Source organism: Lithobates pipiens, unplaced genomic scaffold, assembly GCF_037356315.1.
Source record: "Lithobates pipiens isolate NorthernLeopardFrog02 unplaced genomic scaffold, aLitPip1_a1.2 Scaffold_18, whole genome shotgun sequence".
Classification (NCBI taxonomy): Eukaryota; Metazoa; Chordata; class Amphibia; order Anura; family Ranidae; genus Lithobates; species Lithobates pipiens.
In genome coordinates, this window is record NW_027507758.1 from 292,527,059 (window position 1) to 292,554,512 (window position 27,454).

Here is a 27,454-nt window from a genome sequence, read left to right on the forward strand (position 1 = left end):
GGTATTAGTGACCATAATAATAACCTCCAGGACTGGTGTCAGTACTATTAAACCCTTCCCACATTGGTGGTCAGTAGCAGTGCTCCCAACTTCAACCCCTGCAATGCTATTTAATCCCTATCCCATTGGTGGTCAGTGGCAGTGTTTTTTAAAGTCCCTTCCACATTGATGGTCAGTGAAGTGGAAGAGAAATGAAACTCCCTGCATTGGCGCACAAGAATTCTCTGGATTTGTGGATTTGCTTGATGACCAGTAAAGTTTATTCAATACAAAGAAGGAAATGAGGCAAAAGGGCAGCTCTTTTATTTCGACCAGTACTGTACTGGTACAGTTGGCCACAGGTACTGAAATGTAGAGTGCTTCAGTTTTTACAGCTACCTAAAACTCCTACATTTGCACAACAGGTGGCAGACCCAATGGGCTACACACAGAGGGCCATTGGCAGAATGTTGCGTGCCAGGGGTTTATGTAAGAGATCTTTCACAGATCATGTAAACACTGTCTCTAGAGAAAAGCTTAGACCCATAAACAATAGATGACAGTTGGAATTACAAGCATGATCTGAGTCTCAGTCCCCTATATCTTACGGAAGGCAACGTTGTTGGAAGCTGTCAAGGTACACCCCCATGATACTGAAGAAGCGGTGTGCCAGAGTTCTTTCTAGCTTTGAGAATGCTGCTCAAAAACAAAATGGACAGATCCTCTCACACCTATAAATCTCCCTGCTTTGATTGATGGCTTTCTCTGTGAAATGTGATAAGTTTGATAGCTACAGAAACTTAACTGATTCTACTTTGTTTTTGTTATGCATTTTCCAGATTGATGTCCTGAAGGCAGACATGGAGAGTGCAGAATGGAAGATCTTGGAGAATATGATTTTAGAAGGTATTGTGGAACAGATAGGACAGCTTGTTGTGGAAATCCACCTTCACTGGCCTGGGTTTGAGGTCAGTGGAAATGACAGCACTGTTGTGAGATTCTGGTACAGCTTGTTCAAAGAACTTGAGCGAAAAGACTTCAGACTTTTCCATACATATAAGGACTTATCTAAACCACAAATGTTCCTAAAGAAAGAAGCTTTCAATGCAAGCAGTTGTTATATCCTTAGTTGGGTTAACACCAGATGGTCATGAAATGAACGTTACTACAGAATTATTGACGGAAGCCTCTATTTTACAGAAATCTGCTGGATGGAGAAATATTTGTTTATTTAAAAATGTCATTTTTGTACATGTTTTTTACATGAAAATTTTTCTGCTGATCACTTTATTAATTGCAGTACTTTTTATTTTTTTATTTTTACCATATTCAGTTAAGTGCTTTCATATTATTACTTATTTTATAAGCAGATCAATCTCCTTTATGCAAATAAGGGCAGGCATTCTGATTCTGGTGCATGAAAGGTTTGTTTTCCAAGAATTAAAATGTATTTGTGCTTCTTCAAGACATTCATCTTCACCTTTAGAAGGATTGCTGGAGTGGTTACACCTATACAAAAATTTTGCTAGAATAAGGAGACATTTCATACATATTATGGAGAGGTAAAGATGCTCTGGACTTTTTTAGCTATTTAATTAAGAAAAAATAATATGTAAAGCCCAGTACACACTATGAGAAAAGTGGAAGAAAAATTCCATAGAAGGCACGATCGTTCGATTTTCGCATAGTGTGTACACAACTTTCGACATCCAATTCCAACTTTGCAAACAAAAATTTCCGAAGGGACAAACTCCAAAAATGTTCTTGCACGTAAACAGAACTAACAATTTTCGTTTAATGTGTACCATTCAGGGACCTATTTTCATACAAGAAATATCAGATACAAAAGACTGGGCATGATCAGAAACAACAAATAAAAAATGCCTTTGTCATACAAGAATTTTTTTACATTATTTCTATCCTCGCTTCCAACTTGCTGTGTGAAGCATTGAGGAAAACCCGATTTGCTTATTGTGTACCCCACTTGAGGACCTTTGTGTATCTGACCAACAAGAGAATTAAATCCATCCAATAACAAAGCATATCGGGGTTGATTTACTAAAGCTGGCCATACATCTATAGATTATCTGCAGATTTTCTATGGTTAGATGGAAAAAGTCCAACAGATTTCTCCATGTTAGCTAAACTGTGCGGATGGAGGAATCTCCCACTTTTTCCATCTAACCATAGAAAATCTGCAGATAATCTATAGATGTATGGCCAGCTTTAGTAAATCAACCCGATATGCTTTTTTATTGGATGGATTTAATTCTCTTGTTGGCCAGATACACAAAGGTCCTCAAGTGGGGTACACAATAAGCAAATCAGGCATTCGAGTACAAAATCTGGTGTAGCTGTGCATGGTAGCCAATCAGCTTCTAACTTCTGCTTGTTCAATTAAGCTTGCAGAAAAAACCTGGACGCTGATTGGATCTCTATGCAGAGCTGCAGAGGATTTTTCACTCTCCAGTTTTAGTAAATCAACCCCATACTGTAAGGAATTGTACGATACTGTTGTATTTTCTCTGTAGATTAGTAAGTAATTTATGAGAGTGCACAAATAACCTACATAGTCTTAAAGCAGATGGATACGATTTAAAATCTATTTTCAGTGTTGTCCCTTCAAACACGGCGTAGCTATGTAATAGTGAATTTGTAAAACATTTTCAGTCCATGGCCATATTAAGGCAAAATTATTCATCAGGCAGCTTTCTAAAGTGCAGCTATTTTAGTTTTAAATGAGATGTAAAATGCTACCCTACAGGAAAGTACTGTATGTTACAGTGGACATAAGCAGCAAATACGTTTTCTTCTCCTGCAGCCCACTCTAAAATAAAAATAAGAGACCTCAATTACATGCTGTGGGCTGCCTCTGGCACAATGCTTCTGCAATACAGTCTGAGTTGCAACAAGAGACATGAAGCCAAAGCACTGACTGGCAACACCTGAGCCAAAAGTTCTGATACCTGTTGTAAAAGCTGTCACATGACTACTCTACTACAATGATTGTTCTGTCACTGTTGTGTTCTTTACATGACTGCATTTTCCATTCTAACCTTTCAGTATCTGTGTTTCTTCAAACTGTCACCAAGTCCCATCAGTCAGACATATTTAGCAAGCCACTTTACCTGTGCATAGATAGAGTAACTGCAACGCAGTTTACAGACCTAGGTGAAATACCCACCAAACAAACTATTGGTGGAACTTTAGAACAGGTTCAGGAAACTCTGAAATAACTATATCTGATGATTGGCCTAAGGAATAGAGATTAAGATATCAGACATTGTATTATCTATCTTGCAGATAATTGGAGGGAGAAGGGTAATGAGGCCTTCCCCTGTGTTTAATGGATTTACTGGTACCACATCCTTCACAATTACATTTGCATAAAGGAAAAATCCTAAGCACACAACTAAATAGAACAGCATACAATGGAGGCAGTCAGTCGTACCTGGATTTTGTGGAATTACTCCTAGGAGGATTGATCACCATACTATTTTACTCCATTGACTGTCTGGCTCGTTTGAAGATTATTGGTTTTTGGTACATCCATCCATGTGGCTTGTTCATCTTGTATCACCTTTTATATGTGTTTTTTATATGTTGTTTACAGCTTTGACAGACAGTTATACATAAGTTATCTTTCTGAAGAAGCAGGTTCTGTCCTGCAAAACGCATTGAAGAATACACTCAAGATGTCATAAGTGAAATTTCTTATTCTGAAGTTGCATTATGGAAGGAATTACTATGAAGGGATAATGTCAACTAGTTAGTAAATGTTCTTTATGTGGTTTTTAAATTGTAAAGCCCGTTCACTATATGTGCAATTCAGTCCCTTATCAGGGACTTTTTTTTATGGAATTATGTAATAAAATGTTTTTTACATAGAAACTTTTTTGGTGTGGTCCTGTTGAAGTCCTATTTAGTTGTGTGCTATTGGTTTTTTTTTCTTTACGCATTATATTATCTAATCTGCTGAAGCCTGCTTGTGGCTACTCCTAAAATTTAAACAAAGGTATCTCAAATAGTAACATATTACTCAGGCCACCAGAGCTGCTTAGTCATTTTACACAAAGCTAATGCATATTCCATTTTAAAAGTCTGTGGCACATAAGTCCTTATTTAGTAAAGAACTATATATTTGGAGAAACATATTAAAATATAAGTTCCTGTATGGTCATTGTATGTTAAAACAGAATGGGATAAATGTGAAGTTCATGAAACACAACTGGATTGTGTTGACAATGTTTAATTATATTATTTGGTGTAAGTTAAGTATTTATTTGAATCAATTTGCTGTCTTTGAAAAAATGATTGACTGAGATAATAAATGGCACCATATAACATTCATGATTGTTTTATGTATTTTTTTCTTACTTAGTAATATATATATAAAAAAAAAATCAGTGCTTCTGAAAGCCACATGCAGTTCCTGTTTTCTTAATTGAGGCCAAAGGCGCAGCTTATAAACGGTATACAAGAAATAGGTTGGTATCAACATCATAGGTACAAATGGGAAACCAGTCTGAGGAGGACAGAAATGTTGCCCATGACAGCCTTTAAGTTGATTTCCAGTTAAAGACATTTAAAATATAAGTTTACTAATAAAAAAAAAATAAGTCTTCTTAACAATATTATATTTACCTGCTCTGTTCAATCACAGAGCAGCCCCAAACCTCCTCTTCTGAGCTCTAGACTCCTGCTATGGAGGCATATTTGCAGGCTTGATCCCAAGCTAGGCCGTGTGTATCTATTGACACACACACAGCATGTCTTGGCCTCGCCCCCACTCCCTCCTTACAAGATTGATGGCAACAGGAGCCAGTGGCTCCCACTGCTGCCTCCATTTCCTATGAGGATAGAGAGGGCAGAGTGCTGCTGCTTTCAGGCACAGCGTAGGTATTTTTGAGGGGAGCTGACCATGGAAGGTTTTTTGCCTTAAAGCAGAGAATGCATTAAGGTAAAATACCTTAAGCCTTTACAAACACTTTATCAGTTTACACTAAACATCCAATGAGTTTTGGGGACCAGAAGAGAGAGTCCAAATTTTCTTCTGGCCCCTAAAATGTGCTGGCTGTTTTCTTTTTTTTTAAGTGTAAATCAATCAACTAATTTGGCCCTTTTTTTATATAAAATATAAATAGCTCCCGCAAGAATTTTCATTTAGAGAGAACAACAATGAGGGAAAGAAAAGATTTAAAACTATTATAGTTTCCCTTAAAGATTGTCTGACCTGGCTATTAGACTTGCAGTGATATAAAAGAACAGTAAAGTACAATCACAACACAGGACAATGAATCACAAAGACCAGCATGTATACCACAATCAAAAGTGTCAGATAGCAGTGTCACCCAAGTGTATCTTTTCAAAGAAAGAGTTTTTTGTTTTATAATATATTAAATACATTACAGTGTGCAATGTAAAGTACATTGTGGGGAATGCACCCACAGCAAGTTTACAAGTTGTACAAGGTTCAAGTAACAACACAAAGTTGAAGAGACCTGATGATATATATACACAAATACAGGGTTGAAAGGCACAAAACAGAAGTAGTAGCATACATTTGAAACATTAAAAAAAAGACTTCGGCAAACAATGAGAAGTAGAGGTGCAATCAAATGATAAAGACAAAAAAATTTTGAGTTTGGAATAAAGAAGAGAGAAAGTAAAGGGAAGAGATATTGGAGAGGAGGGAGGTCTTCTGCGGATAGCCAGTGGAGGGGGAAAAGTGGATGATCTTGTCAGTGGTACAATTCAGGATTCTAAGAGGGAGATGTAAAAGCCTTGTGGTGGGAAATTTTCTACCCAGAGTTGCCATATTTTTAAATTCTCGGGCACTCTGTCTGACAGAGTCACCTAAATTTTGCTATGAATCAGAGTTTGGCTAATCCTGTGCCTGGTCTGCAGTATGCATAGTTCCGGCATCTTGAATGTTTTATTTTTAAATTCCAACTTGGTAAGTTCCAAGTATGACAAATATTTCCATGGAAAATACACTGGGGTACTAGGCAAACCTTAAAGTACTTGTCAAAAAACAATAAAAACAGACATAATTTATTTATTCACGGTATATCTTGTATTATCTGGCAAGAAAGCAAGAATCACTTTTGTGTTTTTCTAAAAATACACTTTATCGCCAAAAGTAGACACCCATTCAAATTATTGAGTTCAGGTGTCCTCATCCTGCAGGATCACGATCAGCCCTACTTCCCCGCTTTATGGTGTAGCCATTGTAGGTTCATGCTCTCCTGCAGTATGGAGTCCCATTGCTTGGGCTGCTAAAGGCGCCAGATAAGTATGGGAGCCTGTTTTTCTGTGGATCTTTTTTTGGGCCATTTCTAGGGGTTAACAGGATCCTATCACTCTCCTCTGTTTAACCCTTGTTGACATATCTCATGTGTATATTTGTTCATAGGTTGCTGTGTCTACCTGTATGTTAAACAGCTTTTTTCCATGTGTTTTCTCCTCCTCTTTCTCTAGGAGTGCTTCGTGCACACTGTTCAGCTCTACTTTACCCGGTGGGGGCGGAGTCGTGGCGTGACGTCACATGCACGGTAGCACATTGAAGCCTACGGTGGCCATTTTGATACACCCAAAGCGCTCTCAGGTATAAATGGAGAGCTTTTGTTCAGTAGGGGGCTAGCTATCAAGGAGAAGACATCTCTCAAGGTGGCTTCTCTGTCTATTCTTCATTATCCCCATTATGGACCTGTGTATCCAGGGGATAAAGCATGTTGGGTATGTGGGAAACAAGCCCTACCTGATAAATTAGTATGCGGTACGTGGCAGTAGAAGCCACAGGAGACAAAGAAAGAGACAAAGAGCAATCAATGGAGTCAATTAAAAGCCTGATCAAGGATTCAATATGGGACTTCATCTTATCCCAAGACCAGGTTATCCCACCCTCGGCTGAAATGGCAGTAGTTACACCCACCCTTCAACCTGATTCAGAGATTAATTCTGGAGATGTGACAGAAGTGGTGGAGGATAATGCTTCGGCCTTTGACTTCGCTCTAGTAGAACCTTTTAGCACCGCAAGGATGCAATCCAATGGGAGAAAGATCCAGAGCCTCCATCTAAAACAAAAAGATATTTTACACACTTAAAGAAGAAACTATCAGCCTTCCCCTTAATAAAAGAAATCAAGGAGGTAGTGACAAATGAATGGCAGAAAGTAGACAAAAGACCTATTGCTTATAATCGTTTTCTCAAATTTTATCCGCTGGCAGAAGCAGATGCACAGCTTTTTGATGCTGTACCAACTGTAGATACCTCAATTATCAGGTTAGCCAGAAATAGGACATTACTTTTAGAAGACGCAGTCTCCCTTATGGATGTCCTTGACCAAGGGATCGATTCAGACCTAAAAAGATCTATCAGGCAACTGGAGGGGCATGTAAACCAGCGGTAGCTCTGACCTCTTGAGAGCTACCAGGATTTGGTCAGACAACATCAAAACAGCTCTCAGACAGGGTGTGGGATCAGGGGAAATAATTAAGGCGCTGGATGAATTAAAATTGGCCTCAGATTTCATGGCAGAAGCAGCCATTGATGTCTTAAAATGTTCCTCTACAGCCATGCTGTATTCCATCACTGCCAGAAGAGCGTTATGGCTAAAGCCATGGTCAGCCGACCCAACATCAAAGCAATCCTGGTGTCATATCCCATATGATGGGAAAGCTCTGTTCAGCGAGGAAATGGATGCAGCAATTACCAGAATCACAGGGGGGAAAATCGGTTTGATTCCCCAGGACAGAAGCAGAAGGAAGAGATTCGCTACATGCCCAGCTGTCCAGCAGAGAGCAAAGGATTCCAGACCGTACCGCCCAGGTAGGGAGTACAGAAGACACTGGAAGGGCTCTCAAGCCACTTTTTTTGAAGATGGGCTTTCTGACACAGTGGAGGAAGAAGCACCTGGAAAAGAGGATATTGGTTACGCCTGCAATGAAGTCCAGCCTCTGGTGGTGGACAAGGCCATCCAACCTTCTGGTCCACTGTTCCCTTGGACCCATCACGTGGTCTGTTCTGACGTGAGATGCAAGTCGGTTGGGGTGGGGAGCACACTTTCAAGACCAACTGGTACAAGGGAGATGGCAATTAGATTCAGAAAGTAGTATCAAACATCTTGGAGCTAAGGGCAGCATGGATGGCAATCTTGCATTTAGCCACTTTCCTCAGAGGCAAATCCATCCTTCTCCAGATGGACAACAGAGTGGCAGTGACCTATGTCCAGAGCCAGGGGGGAACACACAACAGGTCCTTATTCAGCAAAGTAACACACATTCTAACATGGGCCAAGAGGACCTCATATATCCCATGATCCGAGAATCAGTTAGCCAATCATCTTTCAAGATCATTTAGTGACAACAATGAGTGGTCTCTGAATCCGAGAGTCTTCCTCTGGATATGCCAGCAATGGAGCACTCCCCAAAAAGACCTCTTTGCCTCCCTGCTCAATGCGAAGACGGCTCTATTTTTTTTGAGATTCCTGTCTCCGAGATCAGCAGGGGTGGATGACCTAGTCCAACCATGGAATTTTCAGAGGGGATATGCGTTTCCTAGGACTCCTCTGATACTGAGGTTTCTCCAACGCCTAACAGAGAAAGTCACAATCTTGGCAGTGATCCCATATTGGCCAAGAAGACTGTGGTTCATGCTCCTAGTCAGGATGGCCCTGTGCTTCCTCTTCCACGCATGGACAACCTTCTGTCTCAGGACAATTTCTCTCACCCGCACCCGGAGATTCTAGACTTGAGGGCCTGGAAGTTGAGCGGAAGAGGTTGGGCGAGTTAGGATGCTCATATAGTGTTAGCCAAACACTACTACAGGCAAGAAAATCATCCACTAATTCCATCTATTATAGTGTTTGGAGAAAGTTTACAGAACTGGCAGTGGCTAACCACTTCGATCCCCTGGATCCTGAAGTCCAGAATATACTTCTTTTCTTACATAGTGTATTAGACTTAGGTTTGGGCCTGAACACACTTAAGGTCCAGGTCTCATCCCTTTTCAGCTTTAACAGATACACGATGGGCATTAAACCCTCTTGTAGAGTGCCTTTTGAAGGCAGTTGCAAGATTGCAACCTCCCAGGAAAATGCTATACCCGAAATGGGAGTTAACTATTGTACTTAATGTCCTATCAGATCCTCCTTTTGCTCCCACAGAAGAATGCACCTTGGAGGATATCTCCTTAAAGGCTGTCTTCCTGATCGCCATCACTTTGGGTCGCAGAGATCCAAGCACTAGGATCGCAGGAACCCTACATAACCTTTTTTCCAGACGGGTTGGTTTTGCAGCCCATTCATTAATTCATTCCTAAAGTCCCTTTAGTATACCATTTCAACCAGGAATGGGTTCTTACAGCTTTCGGAGAGGACCCAGCCTCATCAAACTTGCACGAGTTGGATGTGGCCAGGTCCCTAAGACACTATTTAAATTTGACACAGCAATTCCGCAAAGATCAATGTCTATTTATTATCCCAAAGGGCGCCAAAAAGGGAACGGCAGAATTTAAGAAGACCTTGGAAAGTTGACTCGTGAGGATAATTCAAAGAGCATATCGGGCCAGTGGTGTTCCAGTTCCAGATTCGGTCAATGCGCACTCAACACAGGGAATGGCCTCCTCCTGGGCAGCCTTAGCACGGGTCTCTCCTGAGACAATTTGCTGAGCGGCTAGTTGGTCGTCCTTCAACACTTTCATGTCTCACTATAGTGTAGACCAGTGATCATCAACCCTGTCCTCACGTCCCACTAACAGGCCTGGTTTTATCTATTACCTTGGGGTGATGCAGACTAGAATACTGCAATCACTGAGCAGCAAATTATATCACCTGTGATGTGTTTCAGTTATCTTGTAAACCTGGCCTGTTAGTGGGCCCTGAGGACAGGGTTGATCACCACTAGTGTAGACCCAGCAGTTCTTATTTCCCGAGAGTTTGGGGAAAAGACCTTGCAATTATCTGTAATGTAGTTTTCATTAAATTTCTTATTGCAGTACCCTCCCTGTAAGCTATGGTTATTTACCATTGGTATGCTGCCATGGAGGCACCAGGAAAATGGAAAATTTAATACTTACCTTTCCATTTTCCTTTCCTGGTGCCTACCCATGGCAGCATACACCCTCCCTTCAATAATCCTTAATGTTCTGAGGTCTAGTTACAAGAATACCGGCTGAGGGGAACAACTATATTTTTATAAGTGGTCCTGTTGGTTGATCGGGGGTGGAGCAACCAGCCATTGGTGTGCTGCCACCGGTAGGCACCAGTTAAGGAAAATTACGGAAAGGTAAGTATTACATTTTCCATTTTTTTCTATCGTAAACTCTTTCAATACTATCTTCCCATGGTACTGTCAATTCTACAATATTTGCCAGCCTGGTTTTTGTGGAACACAGGACCATGTCTGGCTGTAATGTTGTAGCCACACTGTAAGGGATTATTTTTTCCGTGTCATTTTCGAATCCTGAGCAGTCTGCAGGATACCTGTAACCTTATTTTGATGCTCTTGAGGTTGCCCTGCTGGTTCAATTTGTGTGATATGGACATGTCCTGACGATGCTTGTGGGGGAGCATTCATGGTGGATCACCATTGCTCCAATATTAATGGCAGCTAGATGAAAACCCGGTTAAGTGTTACGCACTTAGGTAAGGCTCATAGAAATGAATAATGTAGATGCTTGATAGAAAGAACAAGCAGAATCTTCCCTCTGCTTGTTTCAGGTTCTGGGCTGTGGGTAAGAGGTCATGAGTCAGTGGCTCTGATGAAAAAACGTATTGAGATATAGGCAGTCACTGTAACCGTGATTAAAAATGCTTCAAATATTACTGTATTGCAAATACACTCATGTTATTGGACGCATCTGATTATCTGACAAACTTAAATTAACAGTGGAAAGGAATTCAACTCAAAATGAGCTCTAGCTGTTCAAATGTAATTACAGATGCAAATATACACAATGCTGGAAAGGAAAAGAAACAAAATCGAGTTTGTGAAAATGAAGCATAAGGACCATCTGCTGAAGAGAACATATGTTTTGATAGAAAAAATAGGTGAATTTCTCAATGATGGGAACTAATAGCACTGATATACAAAGCAATTGTATGTACAGTATACAGTCTCCAGTGTTTGGATTGCAGAAGTGATTTCACTGAGACTTGCTTCTCCTAAACTCCGAAGCACTTATCATCAGAGGTGCTTAAAAAGTGCCTGTTCTCATCCAATAAAGCTATTGTGTTGACAGCTCCCAGATGCCTGCCATACTCTTGGCGAATTTTCCCAGTCCGAATATCCAACTGAAATGTAACAGACAACCATTATATCGACATAGATGAACTGATAAATCCAACATAAATATGATTTCTTTTTTTCCTTAACAGGGAATGTATTTGTAACATACACAGCACCTAAATTCATTAAATGAACACACTTATACTCTGTTGCAAATTCTGCTTTGTAAAACAGATTTTTAAAAGATATAAAGGGTTCATCCTCATCTGAAGCAACACAGCAGTCAGAATGGGAGAAATATATGTAACCAAATCCCCATGTTTTTGAAAATGTTCAGGTGTTTTAAATAGCCTTGATGGATTTACATGTAATTTTTGTATGCGTGCGCTGCAATCTATTTTGTTCTGTTTGCGGTCTTATAGCAGCACCATCTTGAATGTAATAGCATTTCTAGGGTGTGCCCCCCAAGCATGGGTGTCCGCAGAACTTTTTTCAGGGGGGGGGCATAATTTTAGGGTCACCCATTTTCGACAATGTCATTATCACATTATCGTGGTCAGAGGCTGCAGATGTAGTACAATCCCTAGGATAAGTAATGGATAATAGCCAACAGAACCTCTTACCAGACCCAGCCAAACTAAAGCAGTGATCCCTCCGGCTGGACGATCGCTGACTCTGGGTTCCCCAGGGGTCACTCTGGTCAGTGGTCTAGCATGTCTGTACCCTGGCAGTGGCTCAGTCTTTCTCTCTCTGGTGGTGCTGGGCAGCGTGGCTCTCTCTGGTGGCGCTGGAAAGCATGGCTCTCTCTGGTCGCACGGGGCAGTGTAGCTCTCTCTCTGGTGGTGCTGGGCAGCTTGGCTCTCTCTCTGGCTTCTGCCCGGCACACTCCTCGTCCTTTTTCCTGTAGCACTCTCTGCCTCAGCTTTTTTCCAGGCTGCAGTCTCTCAATCTCTCTCTTGATCGAGCTGTAGCCTCCTCCCCCTGGAAAATGGGGCCGCCAATCTTTGGGACTACATGATGCTCTCCTCTCCTAGTCTCCTTTGATTGGCCCTCAGTTATGGCCAACAGGGAAGGAACGGTGTGTGCAGGAAGCTGGGAGGGGAACCTGGTGAGAACCGTCATCTCTACTCCCTGACTGGAGAAAGGGGGGGCGACCAGGGGAAACCTCTGATAGCCCGCCGCTCGCCTTTCTCCTGTCACAGCGTCGCAGAGTTCTCTGCTGGACTGAGCAGGGAAAAGAGCCCCCAGTCACACTACACTGATAGGGGGGCTTGACAAAACCTTGATGGTGTCACCCCACTGGTGGGTTGAACATGGGTGTGGGCTGCCCGCACCCCGATAGCGATGAAACTGTGTTGAATTTAAGATCTGATTCCAGGGGGGGAACTTGACCCCCCTTGCCCCTACCTGCGGACGCCCATGCCCCCAAGTCTGTTGTTTGTATATTGTAAAGGTCCTGACCAGATCCCTTGGGTCGGAGCACCCCATCCCCAATTATTAACTCTTATTAGTGTCCACCTGTGTTATAGGTGGAGACCTTAGAGTTCTCGCATAAAGAGGCGTTCGTCTCCCATGGTTGAGATGCAGGACCCACTGATAATGGGGTATTTTAACGCAGTAGTGGGCTTAGCACTATATGGTCATATGGTGTAATCAAATCCCCATATTTTTTAATATGTTCAGGTGTTTAAAATAGCCTTGCAGGTTTTAAATGTAATTTTTGTATGTGTGTGATGTAATCTATTTTGTTCTCCTTGTATCCCAGTCCCCTTTACAGCCCCCTCCTTGTATCCCAGTCCCCTTCACAGCACCCCTTCCTTGCATTCCAGTCCCCATCACAGCCCCCCTTCTGTGTATATGAGTCCCCTCCACAGTCCCCATCCTTGCATCCCAGTCCCCTTCACAGTCCCCCTTCTTGTATCCCAGTTTCCTCCACAAGCCCCTCCTTGCATCCCAGTCTCCTTTATAGCCCCCTTACTTGCACCCCAGCCCCCCTCCTTGTATCCTAATCCCCTTCACAGCCTCCCTTACTTGCACTCCAGTCCCTTTTACACCCCATTGTATCCCAGACCCCATCACAGCCCCCCTCCTTGTATCCCAGTCCATTTCACAGCCTATTTTCTCATATCCCAGTCCCCTTCACAGTCCCCTTTCCATGCATCCATGCATCCCAGTCACCTCCACAGCCTCCATTCATGCATCCCAGTCCCCTTCAGCCCCCTTCTTGCACCTCAGTCTCCTTCCCAGCCCCCCCTTTCATGTGTCCCCTTCACAGTCTCCCCTTACTTGTCAGTTCTCTTTACAGCTGTCCCCCTTACTTCCACCCCACTCCCTTTCACAGGTCATCTTTCTTGTATCCCAGTCCCTTCAAAGCCCTCATTCCTTCTTTGCAACCCAGTCCCCTTTATGTGAATGCCCCCTCCTATACATATCATTTTACAAAGACAATCACATTTCTCCCCCCAACCATTCCAATTCTACCTTACACAGCAGGCAGAAGGTGCAGCATGTCCGGACAGTGTGGTGATAGCTGTCCAACTTTTCATGTTAACACGCAGATGATTGGTTGCTAGGACCACCCCTAGCAACAAATCACAGGCTTGTTGACTTGAAAAGTTGGGCAGCTCCTGACCTCTATCTGGACATGCTGCACCTTCTGCCCTGCTGTGTAGGGATGAAAGTGGTGGTGGCAGCAGCGGCTATGGGGGAAGGAGGATTCCCCCAGGAGAGGACACCCAGCCTACTAAGTGGCGGCGCCGCGGTCCAGATAGGGCTGTCATGCAGTCCATCTGCGGATCGCAATCTGCCATTTAGTGATACCTGATCAATACAGATATCATCAGGAGGCTGATTACATCTGTATAGAAGAAACAGGAACAGAAGGTTGGAAAAGGCAACAACAAAAAAGGGATTTGGAGGACTCAGAGCAATAGAACATCCTTTTCTGAATTGAGAATATGTGCTTGAAAATATTCTATCTTATTATAATGGATCCCCATTTACTGATGCCCACTGATCACTTGTTTCTATGTGTAAATAGCACAGCTATGGGACTTCTTCATCGGGCTTAAAGAGTAACTCCACTCGCCTCTGAGTGCTCTATGTACATTGCAAGGATTTTAACAAACTTTGTTGCAGATTCCTATTGTTTTCCTTTTGTTATTCTGAAAAAATCCCTGTGTGTTTGTCTCTGTCCATGTGGGAAAGTGAATCTAACGGGAGTGGTTTCATTATTATCAGTCAGCTGCTGCATCTGGAGGGCTCTAATGAGGAAAGTTGCTGGCTCTGCATCCCTTTAGATGTGATTTCCTATTGGTGGGGAAATTTTGTTGCAGGGGATGCCTGAAATCTGACTTGTATTTTAGTGTAGGCTTCTGGGAAAATCAGTGAGCCAATTACACAAGCAGGAAATAATGTTTCTGGGGAGCGCTCTGTACACATTCTGTATACAGAAGACCTCTAGGTAGCCATATTGCATTTCATTTTACACAAAATTACAGAGCTACATATTGAAAAGTAAAGGTAATTTTTAATAACATTCAATTACAATATGACTTGAGTCGCAATTGTATACGCTATATTATTTTTTTATTTGCTATTTTTTTTCCCCATGAAAGTGGAGTTACCTTTTAACTGTGTGGCTACTTTCATCTACACAGAAAGAGCTTGGAACTGTGTGGATACTTTATGTATATACTAGTCACTAACTAGCTCATAATCCTTCTCCAAATGTTGTGATGATGAACAGCATTTGTAACACTAAAACACTAATGGGTTGACTTTGATATTTTGGTTCAAAGGTCTAATGTCCTAGAAGAAATAAGTTATACAATTTAAAATAAAAAGTAAAAAGATGAGCTTCTGTGATGACCACAGCAACAAGATTCAACCTTTCAATTGCCTGTGTAAGAAAACTAGGAAGTATTTGTTTTTAAAAGGCACCTTTCTTCCCTCCTCTTTCCATAAACCAGCCCCATGGTTCGCACTTCTCATACACAACATATAAGGTATGTATGTTGTTGGTCCAACTAAACAGAACACTTCTAATAACAAGCAATCAAGAAGATCGATATATCTTTAAAACAAAAAATTTACTTGTGTTCGCTAATTAAAACTGCATAGCCTAAGGCCCAGGCTGAATTGTAGTCCATGCACAGGCTCTGCAGTCGGCAGATGTTCTTTTACTTTACCAGCTGTTGTAACCACATCAAAGCTGTAGTACGAACAGAAATATAAAAACCTTTCCATATAAATTATCAACAGTTCCAGCTCAATGCTCTGAAATGCTGCACACAGCTCTGAGGTTTTAGGAAATGTAATAACAAATCTGCCAATATAAATAGCACAGTATCCTCTTGGAAATTGTGGATGCAATAAATCAAAGCAGAAAGCTCCCCAGTTTAACCACTTGCTTACTGGGCACTTAAACACCCTTCCTGCCCAGACCAATTTTCAGCTTTCACATTTTGAATGACAATTACTCAGTCATGCAACACTGTACCCAAATGAATTTTTTGTCCTTTTTTTCCCACAAATAGAGCTTTCTTTTGGTGGTATTTGATCACCTCTGGGGTTTTTATTTTTTGCGCTATAAATGAAAAAAGACCGAAAATTTTGAAAAAAAAACGCATATTTCTTTGTTTCTGTGACAGAATTATGCAAATTATTAATTTTTCTTCATAAATTTTGGCCACAATTTATACTGCTACATATCTTTGGTAAAAATAACCCAAATTAGTGGATATTATTTGGTCTTTGTGAAAGTTAGAGAGTCTACAAGATGTGGTGCGAATCGCACAAAATTGATCACATCTGATGTACTGGTGGCCTATCTCGCTTCTTGTGACCCGAACAAGTCAGGAAAGTACAAATACCCCCCAAATGACCCCTTTTTGGAAAGTAGACATTCCAAGGTATTTAGTAAGAGGCATGGTGAGCTTTTTTATGTTGTCATTTTTTTCCCACAATTCTTTGCAAAATTAAGATTTTTCATTTTTTTTTTTCTCCACAAAATTGTCATTGTAATAGGTTATTTCTCTCACATGGCATGTGTATACCACAAATGACACCCCCCAAAAAATTCTGCTACTCCTCCTGAGTATTACAATACCACATGTGTGGGACTTTTTCACAGCCTGGCCACATAGAGAGGCCCAACATGCAGGGAGCGCCATCACGTGTTCTAAGAGCATAAATTACACATCTAACTTGTTGACTATTTATTACACTTTTGAAGCACCAGGACAATGACACGTGACACTGATGACAGATGGCACTGATACGTGGCACTGATGACACGTGGCACTAATACGTGGCACTGATGACAGATGGCACTAATACGTGCTACCGATGACAGATGGCAATAATACATGGCACCGATGACGCGTGACACTGATGACAGATGGCACTGATAAGTGGCATTGATGACACGTGACACTGACAACAGATGGCACGTGACACTGACAGGTGGCACTGATGACAAATGGCACTGATACGTGGCACTGATGACACGTGGCACTGATGACAGATGGCACTTATACGTGGCACTGATGACAGATGGCACTGGGGACAAATGGCACTGACAACATGTGGCACTGGGGGCAGGTGGCACTGGGGGCAGGTAGCACTGGGGGCAGGTAGAACTGGGGTGGATGGCACTGGGGGCAGGTAGCACTGGGGTGGATGGCACTGGGATGGATGGCACTGGGGCGGATGGCACTGGGATGGATGGCACTGGGGCGGATGGCACTGCTGGGGGAGGATGGCACTTTTTTTTTTCACTTTTTTTTTTCAACTCAAGGCAGAACGGCTGCCGCTGCAGCCGTTCATCTCTCCCCTCTCACACTGTCTGTGTGAGGAGGGAGAGCGGCGCTGAGAGATGATCTCATATGTTTACATATGAGATCATCTCCCATTGGACACGCCGATCACGCTGTAAACGGCCGCTGTGATTGGCCGTTTACAGCGATCTGTGTTTGCCTGTCCCCGGGAGACACGGCGAACACAGAACTTCCGCGATGCGCGCCCGCGGCGGCGCGCATTGCGGAAGTAAACATTAGGATGTCCAGGGACGGCCTCCCGGAGGAACGCGCCTGCTCTACGGCCGTCATTCGGCTATAGGGCGGGCGCGAGGTGGTTAAACAAATGACACATCTGCAATTATCAATAACTTAGGGTTTGATTTACTAAGTGCAAAATCTAGTGCAGCTGTACATAGAAGCCAATCAGCTTCTAACTTCAGCTTGTTCCCCCCCCCCCGTCCCCCCCGTCCGCCTCCCCTATCCATGCCCCTGAATACACGTTGATGACAAAATGTTCGGTGGAGCTACGGGACATGTGACATAAGATGCAGATGGACGGGAGCAGAGTGGCCATCTTGTTGGTTTGAGGCGCTGGTCGCTTCTTTCTTGCCATTGTACTCCCTTTAGAATGTGAGTTTATTTTATGCATTCTTTTTGTACAATACTTTTGAGATTGGATGTTTGCGCAATGAGCGTTCTCTTATTACTCCTTTCATTTATATGACTTTTCTGTCGCATCATGGCAGCATACACTCTGGGTTGTGACTCCGCCTCCACAACCTGATAGGACCATATAGCTATAAGATGATGAGACGGCTTCCGCCCCAGTATTCTCTAATTTTTCCTCACCTGTCAGGTGTGCACGGATCAGCACCCCCCCTTACCGCTTCGCCCCAGCCAGGTTCTAGCATCTCCTGGGTGGAAGTCCTTACCGTTACAGCCTCTAAACAAAGATAAATGGAAGGAACCCCACTCTGGAGATCTCAGGGGTAATTTCTTGGGGCTCCCTGTGGCCTTCATATAAGCCTTAAACAGGCTTAAATTTTTCTACAATCTGGCTTTGGCATCACTATTGTAGTCTCCAGTACAAGCATTAAATAGGCTCGGCGGTATACAATTGAGCTCAGCATATAAGCCTTAAACAGGCTTAGCTACCCTGCAGTGGTATCCAAGCATCCTTTACCTTTTCTCCGTTTTTTTTTTCTCCCTTTCTTTTTCCTTCAGGCTTCCTGGGCTCTGTAGTCCCATAGTTGCTGTTAGGATGTGCACCGAGCATCACTGCACTTCCGCGCATGCGCAGTACAGGGTCCTGGGCTATTCTATGTCCCTTGCCAGTGTCCAAAATGGCGCTGGCTACTGCACATGGACGAGCGGGACGTGCCTTCGGCAGCAGATTTAAAGGTGAATTTGAATGAACACAGTGCCTGTGTGTATACCTGGATACTGGACTGCTTGTTTCTACTCCTTACCACAGTCTCATCATCCTCCTTCAGTAGGTGAGTGGCCCCCTTGTTATCATGCTATTTCTAATGGCTAATGTCTCCTCTCTTTATTCTCTCTGCATCACGTACACCTGTGTATTCCCTAGGCTTTCTTTATTCCCTTTTCTGTGGAGACCACTGCCCTAGCAGATCACTGTCAGCCTAATAGGTAAGAGAGGAGGATTTACCTTTGGTAAGTAATGAAGATTGAAAAAGAGAGCAGGATATCCTAACGCTGCCTAAATGGTTAGCCCTACCAGGTCCTCAAAGTTGCCCAACTCAAGGAGCAGAGAGACCTCGCGCAAGAGAAGCCGTTCTGGCCACAGACGGAGCCGCTCGAGTCATGGAAGAAGTCGCTCAGGCCACAGGGGGAGTCACAGGAGAAGTCGCTCCAGATCATATTCAAGACATAGCCGCTTCTACCGCAGAAGATCTCCTACGAGCAGACAGCAGTCACCAGCGTACCATTCCCGACCTTCGGGAAATGCCTGCTGGATATGCAGGGCCACAGCTCTTCCTGATAAACTAGCTTGCCGCAAGTGTTTCCAGAAAGCTACCAAAGAGAAAGAACCATGGCCTAGAGAGGCTGCAGCTCCACAAATCCTAACTCCGGATACAGAGTTGTCAACTCGAAGTGCCTCACCCACTCCTCCAAGTACATCGAGAGAGCAAGATTCCTCGCGTGACAATGAGGGGTTGGAAGCATCCGCTGGCTTTGATTTTTCGCTAATAGAGCCCTTTGTCAAGTCTGTTAAAGAGGCGATAAACTGGGAGGAACCCCAGGAGGTCCAGCCAAAACGGAAGAAGTACTTTTCGAAACCTTAAAAGGGACACAGAGGCATTTCCATTCATTGAGGAACTGGATGAATTAATGAAAGAAGAATGGCAGAGACCCGAGAAAAAAATCAAGTTTGAATAACAGGCTTGCCAAATTGTATCCTCTCAAGGAGCCTAAAGTAAACCCCCTGGTCTCCCCTCCCATTATTGACGCATCCCTCATGCATTTAGCCAGGCATGTGACACTTCCAATTGAGGACGCTGTGATGTTCAGAGATGTTCTTGATAGGAAGATTGACACAGACCTGAAAAGGGCCTACTTAGCGGCAGGAGGTGCTTGCAGACCGGCAGTGGCGCTCGCAGCCGTGGGCAGAGCTATTTCCAGCTGGTCGGCGAATACAGAGAAACTGGTTTCAGAAGGCACAGATCAGCAGAGCATAGTAAAAGTTCTACAGGAGCCGAGTCTCGTGGGGGACTTTGTGGCAGAGGCCTCGGTCAATGCAATAAAATCTGCATCAAGGGCAATGTTGTCATCTGTAATGGCCAGACGGGCACTGTGGCTGAAGCCCTGGGCAGCGGATCCTGCCTCTAAGTCTAATTGGTGCCGCATCCCATATGATGGCGAAAACCTTTTTGGAGTAAAGCTGGACTCAGCGATTTCAAAGGTGACTGGCAGAAAGTGGGGACTTATCCCATCAGACAAAAAAACCAAAGCAACAGAGGCATCTTCCTTTTAGGCATAATCTGCCAGACAGATACAGAGATGCAAAAGCCTACAGGCCCAGGAAAGAATATAGAAGGAGCTGGAAGAACCCTCAAGCATCTTTCATGAAATTCCAGAAACCCAAAACTCCCACATCCAGCGACCAAAAGTCCTTTTGAAGGTGCGCCCACCCAGCCAGCGGTAGTGGGGGCCAGACTCTCAAAGTTCAAGCTGGCCTGGGTGGAAGCGATAAAAGACCCATGGATGGTGGCCACCATCCGTTTCGGGCACAGATAGTCTTTCAGGGGACGTCCCCCAGGGGATCACTTTTGCCTGACCAGCCTTCCACCATCCGGAGAGAGAAGGTTGTTACTGACCAAATATGTCCAAGAGCTGCTTCAAAAGAGGGCGATAGTAGAAGTACCGCGATAGTAGAAGTACCTCCATCGCAATGGGGCCAGGGGTTCTACTCCCCGTTATTCTTGGTCAAGAAGAAATCAGGGGATCTGCGTTCAGTCTTGGATCTAAAAAACTCAATCGCTCCATCCGAGTAGAGTTATTCAAGATGGAAAGTCTGCAGTTGATCCTCCAAGCTATAAACCTGGGAGACTGGATGCTTTCCATAGACCTCCAGGATGCTTACCTATATATCCCAATCCATGTTGCATACCAGAAGTTCCTTCGGTTCTCGGTAAATCAGGGACACTTCCAGTTCCAAAGTCTTCAGTTTGGGATCTCTACTGCCCCCAGAACATTCACAAAGGTCCTATTAACAGCGATTGCGTCCTTGAGGGAGAAAGGAGTGAGAGTTCACCACTACACGGACGACATCCTCCTCCTTTCAAACAGCCAGGAGTCCCTTATCCAGCACCGGTAGACCCTAGTCTCCACACTACAAGGACTGGGCTGGCTAATAAACTGGGGAAAGAGCAATGCTCAACCCCCCCCAGAGGATGGTCTTCCTGGGAGCAGAGTTGGATATGTGGGCGAATACCTACCCATTGAAGGCGATTCATATATACGGAGAATACTGGGCGGGGGCCATCTCGTCATCTTATAGCTATGTGGTCCTATCAGGTTGTGGAGGCAGAGTCACAACCCAGAGTGTATGCTGCCATGAAGATGCGTCATGAAAGTTAAATTACGGAAAGGTAAGTATACAATTTTCCGGTATCGAGCCTGAGCCCTTGAATATACCTGGTCTTATAGATCCTGCTGAGAGGAAGGGTTCTATTAGTCTGCTTTCTGGGAGAAGGATCTCTTTGGAACGTCTATGCAGTGGATTGCTATTTAAGCTAAAACGATTGTTTTTTTTCTACCTGAATGCATTTATGTGTATAACCCATACACTGATTGTAAGAGTCAGTTATATTGGGTGAAGGTGACGGGCTCTATATCATCTCCTCTATATTTTTATGGTGGATTTGGATCATTTTTCTTCCTGGTGGACTTTGTTCTGATCGTTTCCAGTTTTTCTTCTTTTTATAGAAATGAACTTTCAATCATGAACTTTATGTTTTTGTATTATTATGTGCGCTACATTTTTTTTATCCCCTATCCATGTGTCTGGCCCCTTTCAAGGCACCGGCGGATGGATTCCAATGCAGAGGGGCTGGTTTTTTTTTTTTTTTGAAGCACTGATTAGAGCCAGAAGCTCTAATAGGCTTCAATATAGGGTGGGCTTGGGTCGCAGAGAGTGCATTCTGAGCCCACCCAGGTGTGTTACAACAGCAAATCAATATTTGCTTTTGTAACACTGATCCTCCTTTTGGCCAATCAGGTAGCGGGTTTTGACACTGGTTGCCATTATGGGGTAAGTGCCGGACCGACCAGCAAACAGCAGCCGCTCTGAGAGGGTGGGTTTTTGTTTGCTGCCCGCCGCCCCCAAAAAAAACCCACCTGCCACTGGCTTTGACAATAAAACGTGATTGGTTTCTGGGCACCAGATTTTGCACTCTCTAGTTTTAATAAATCAACCCCATAGAGTCCAGCCAAAACTTGGAGTGGAGAAAAGAATGGATCCTCAGGGTGTTCTTGCCCTTTCTATGGGAAGTGAAATGAGGATAAGTTTGATCTGATGACAGCGCTAAGTACAGTTTTTAAGAAATGTAGTGATATTTATATAACCTATTTTGTGAGTCCCACAGCTGAGATAGCGGTCATATGCTGTACTCATAAACTGCATTTTGTCATTGCTGGAAGCCTGGAACCTATATGTCACAAGCAGCTTTACTGTGGCCTGCATCATAGGAAATAAGCAAAAAGGCTTAGAATCAAAGTCTGAAAACATGATGTATGCAAAGGTGTCCTACTATCCAGGATCAGCATAACATTACAAATCCCACCTTGTGTCATTAAAATGCAATGATTGACAGGTTTAAATAAGTGACATAATATCCTGTGAATGCACCACGTAATGTATCTAGTAAACAGTTCTGGTTACATACTTGCCAGGGACGATAAAGTAAAGCTTAAAAAAAAAACGGGGGAAGAGTTAAAATGTCAACTGGATATAAAGTAAAAACTACAGACGATGTACATAGCAAAATGGAAATAAGATGTACCTGGAGAGACATCAATGGATAAAGAAGACATTGTCAAAGTCATTCTAATATCAAGGTTCTGGATACATTTGTTTATGAAAAGAACGACCTAATCTTAAAGATGTTAACCCACAGTATTACCTTATTGGAGATTATAGAAACAGCCTAACTTTAATTTTAAACATGCACATTATACCTTTAAAGTCTGAAGCTAGAAATAAAATCATCAAATCAATGGTAGACTATTTGGGGGGGGGGGGGGGGGGATTAACAAGGACTGACTTATAAAAGTTCTGTCTCAACTCCTGCCACTGGGAAAGTCTGTCTCAGACACTTTTTAGTATTGGTAATTCTCTTTGTGTTTGCAGTCTGCTATAAAGGCTATAAGCAGCAACTGTCATAACTGACATGTGTCACATGAATTCTTGATTTCTCTAAGGTATTAGATTAAAGGTTCCAATAAGGGCATGTGACATAGAGGTTTACATAAAACAAGTAATAACATGCACAGATAGATAGACTGTGTGCAGGTGGCTTGTGGAATTCAGTACTTGTCCACATCCTCTTGCCAGATGATATGTAAAAAGCCCTGCCATCCTCAGGGTAAAAACTGGTTGCTCTAGAATGGGAGGTGATATAAATGTGTCTGAGCACCAAATACTGAAGGACAATGTACAACTTGCAGATAAATGCTTAAAGAGGAAGTAAACTCTCCCACTCTGATGCTTCTTTTCATTTAGTCTATTATAATAAGTAATTATCAAACTATAGCCACGGAAATCCAGCCCAAATCGCATATTACTTACTGTTTAAAGAAACTTTAAAAAACTGAGTCCACAGTGAAGTGTATTTCCGCCCTTACATTGAGCACTTCCTGTACTGTTAACCAAGTCTCCTTCTCAATCCAATGTTTCTATGGCAACCCTGCTTCCCTGTTCATAGCTGACTTGTTTATTTCATAGTATTTACTTGTGCGGATTAACTAGTGTTTGCCTGTGTGAGTCCTATCAGCTTCAGTGGATAAGACTGCAGTACTGCTGTCCCATGCCCTGCTTTACTCTGCATGTGAGGTAACATGGTGTGTAGGAGGAAGCTCTGAGTGATTCTGCAGCCTCCTGGGATATCAGTGTGCCGTAGGAAGTCCTGATAACAGATAAGCACATAGAGAGCCGTAAATCAGGGGAGATCTGGGCATGCTCAGTGACGTGATTCTAAAGAATAAAAAGGATTACAACAATACTAAGCAAGTAAGAAGATATCTACAAGCAGTGTTCATTAGGGATTTTTATGCTGATTTACATGGGACAAAGTTGTGGGGGAGGGTTTACAACCACTTTAAGGCATAGTTATACCAAAAAAAAGAAAACATGTCTGTGGTTGAACTGGATGGACTTGTGTCTTTTTTTCAACCTATGTAATATCTTGCAACTTATTAGCTTTCTTTTCAGGCTTTTTTTCACCCAGTGATCCAGACAATAGCAAACTTCCTGTCTCTGAGTGGGTATGCTTACTCCTCCGCTGTATCTATGGAGGGTGCCAGGTTGTCACATGCTGGACTTTAAACATGTTTTCTTTTGTTAATCTCCATTACATGGAGGTAATGGAATTAGTAGTTGACACAAGAAAGATAACATTGTTTTTGCTTCCAGTTCATCTCACATGTGAGAAGTAACAAGGATACTGCATTTCTGGAAATGGCAACAGGCATCTACTGTAGTTGCTAAAAATGTTCTTAGTCTAAAAAAAAAAAAAAAATGCACACTACACCTACAGTATATTGCATGTATACTACATAAAAAGTTAACATTTATTTATTTTAATCACAGGTAAAAGCAAGGCAAGTTGCTACCAGGAACAAGATCCAATTTGTCTTATCAGACTAACCAGTACCATAATTTTACAGGAACAGAATGTTTGTGCATCAGTTTGATCAGCTAGGATGACTGTAAAGACATCCTATAATGTAATAAAAAAAAAGCCTTAAAGCAGAGTTCCACCCAAAAATGTGAAGGTGACCTCCTGACATGCCACATTTGGCATTTACGGGTTTTTTTTTGGGGGGGGGGCGGATAACCTCTTTTTAGGGGCATCCAGCTCCCACTTCCTCCAGGGGCTCCACAGCACCGAAATCTTGCTCCTCCCCCCTTCGTGGTCACGCCCCCTGGCATCAACAGCTGAACTATACTGGCGGCCATGCAGAAGCCAAAAGCATCTCCTCTAGCTCCTTCCCCTTCATGTTTCCATCTCCCTGGTGCCGATGGCTGAGCTGAACTGGTAGCCGGGGCGGCCGTGGAAAGGTTCAAAGAGCAGCCCAGCTGCCTTGGGTCCTGCAAGGACGTGCGGCCCGTCGGCCCACGGGGAAAGTCCCCGGTTTGTCCTATGGCCCATCTGGGCCTGGGTAAGTGTATATACCCCCTGTCTATGTTCTCAACAAATTTTTCTTAAGCACCTCATTATTGCTGTACCGATATCCTCCAATACCCATCACTATTTTTGAGTTCCACTCTTTTTCCCATTTCAGGGGGTCGTGTAGGCCTGGAACTCCTTCTGTGCCTGGCCTCAGGCCCATCAATCACCATCAGCTCCCAGTTGGAACCATCGCTGTGGATTTCTTTCCATATTATTGAGATCCTGGTATAAATTTTTATGAGCCTTTTGGCTCACATTGTTTTGCTTACCCTCCATATTTTTTTCAAGTGCAGTGCGATAATGTACGAAATTGGAAAATTTTCCCACCACACAAAAATATGCAGCCTTTTGCAGATGCATGTGAATGCCATTAATTCTTAATGACACCCGCACTCATCTAGCAGATGCGCGTACGTTCGGGCCTGTTAAAATGGATGGTACCACAGTACCATGCATTTTAGTGCTGCGCGATTTTAAAAATCATGTCGGCACTTTTGCATGTTTCACACGTATAGAGCAGACCATTAAAGATGCAACGTAGCGGGAACGTGCAAAAAAAATAAAATAAAAAGCACACACTCCAACATACTGTCTGGTGTGAACAAGCCCTCAGACTGGTGTTCTTTGGGATTGTGAAAAATTCTAAAGGGTGCCTTGAAAAAAAAAAAAAAAAAAAAAAAAAAAAAGATTGAAAAACACTAGAGTCATACATTAGATGCTCCAAAGAGGAATCCATTAACTCAAGTATAAAATTGGGCCTTAAAGTAGAACTATAGGCAAACCTTTTTTTTTTTTTTTCATTTTGGATAGAGCAAGGGAGGTTGATAACCCCTGTCAGATTTGTTTTTGCCATCTGTGTCCCATTGCAGAGATTTCCTTCATTTCCTGCCCCATCACACTTTGACTGACAATTGAGCGGTCATGCAACACTGTACCCAAACTAAATAATTTATTTTTCACACAAATAGAGCTTTATTTTGGTAATCACCACTGTTGGGACTGCACGGAATCAGTGCCCTGATCATCAGTGTAGATGTCCTTTTTAGAGAAGCCGGATATCGGCTCTCTTCTTCGAACCTCATGCTGTCAGCTTCTGTTGACATCTGTGATAGGAAACAGCTTGTTGTGCTTATGTGGATAATTTTCCTGCACGGTAATGATGAATGAGTAATTTTAGCTCCTTCATGCCGAGGGTACGCACAAATGCAGCCTCGGCTTTAAGGGATTATACCAGGATGAAGCTGCAGGCATCATCCCGGTACCATTTTTTAGAGCGGGTGGTCAGCTGTTATACCAGAGGAGCAAGAGGTGATGTCACCCCCCCCCCCCTTCCACCGCTCTTCCTGGGCCTCTGTCCCACCGGGAGACTCGACACACGATCTGGCACTTCTGCCGGCTAGAGTAAGACTGGAACAATGCCTGATACGGCTTTACTACAGTCTTCTTTCTGTAAACAGGGTTTACTCGGCTGCCAATGGTGCAGTTTAAAAAAAATAATTAAAAAAAAGCCAGTATTCAGAGTCGCCATTTTTGGCAATCTGAATACTTTGAAGTGCATAGGAGGGATTTGGGGTCTTTTAGACCCCCGATCCCTCTGTAAAGAGTACCTGTCACTAACTGGTTAAATACCACCAAAAGAAAGCTTTGTGTGGAAAAAAAACAAAATTGCCAGTTTTCATATGGATACAGTGTTGCATGACTGAGTAATTGTCATTCCAACTGTGAGAGCGCTGAAAGCTGAAAATTGGTCTGGGCAGTGTATTGAGGTGGTTAACCACTATAAACAAATGGTTTACAAAGATGGAAACCTAAGAACCAAAGATATCATTTTCTGATTTGTTAGATAAAAGGACCTGATACCACTAAGATGTCTTGACAATGCAAACACTTGACTGATTGTTCTCCAGATGAAATCCCTGTGGACAGAGACTATGGTGAAGACTCCAAGGGTTGTTTATCTAGCTAAACTAGTTCTAATGTACCCCCCTAACCCCCCCAATAAAGGTTTAACCCCGTGATCACCCCCCGTCGCCAGTGTCACTAAGGCTGGGTTCACATTGCAGCGGTTTATGAGAACGAATGTGATTCGCACCGCACTGCAGTGCAAATCACATCCGATCTCTGTGCGATTCGAGTTCAGCCATTCGCCGCACCCGCCACACCCGCCGCACCCGCCGCAAATTCGCACGGGACCTTTTTTTTGGCCCGCAGCAGAATCGGATCGCATGGGTGTTCACACCATGCGATCCGAGTTTGCAGATCGCACTGCGATATGCGAACTGATCTGGGGGTGTCAGTAACATTTCACTGACACTCCCAGCAGTTCGCATAGGGCAGTGTGAACTGCCGCCGGGAGGCATGCGATGCGGGAACCCGCCGCGGATTCGCGGCGTTTCCGCATCGCTCCAGTGTGAACCCAGCCTAATAAGCGATCATTTTTCTGATCGCCGTATTAGTGTCACAGGTGACGCTAGTTAGGCAGGTAGGTATTTAGGTTCGCCGCAGCTTTTTATAGCGCCAGGGACCCCCATAT

General features: G+C 43.2%; 1 protein-coding gene across 1 annotated transcript in view; it reads left to right on the plus strand.

Moving 5' to 3' along the window:
- The window catches only part of METTL24 (methyltransferase like 24), a 79,799-nt gene extending 75,472 nt beyond the window's left edge, over nt 1–4,327 (plus strand). Inside the window, exon 5 of the mRNA XM_077487123.1 lies at nt 819–4,327. Coding sequence (XP_077343249.1) covers nt 819–1,133 — 315 coding nt within the window. The 3' untranslated portion in view covers nt 1,134–4,327. The remainder of the gene's footprint in view (nt 1–818) is intronic.
- The last annotated feature ends 23,127 nt before the right edge of the window (nt 4,328–27,454 follow it).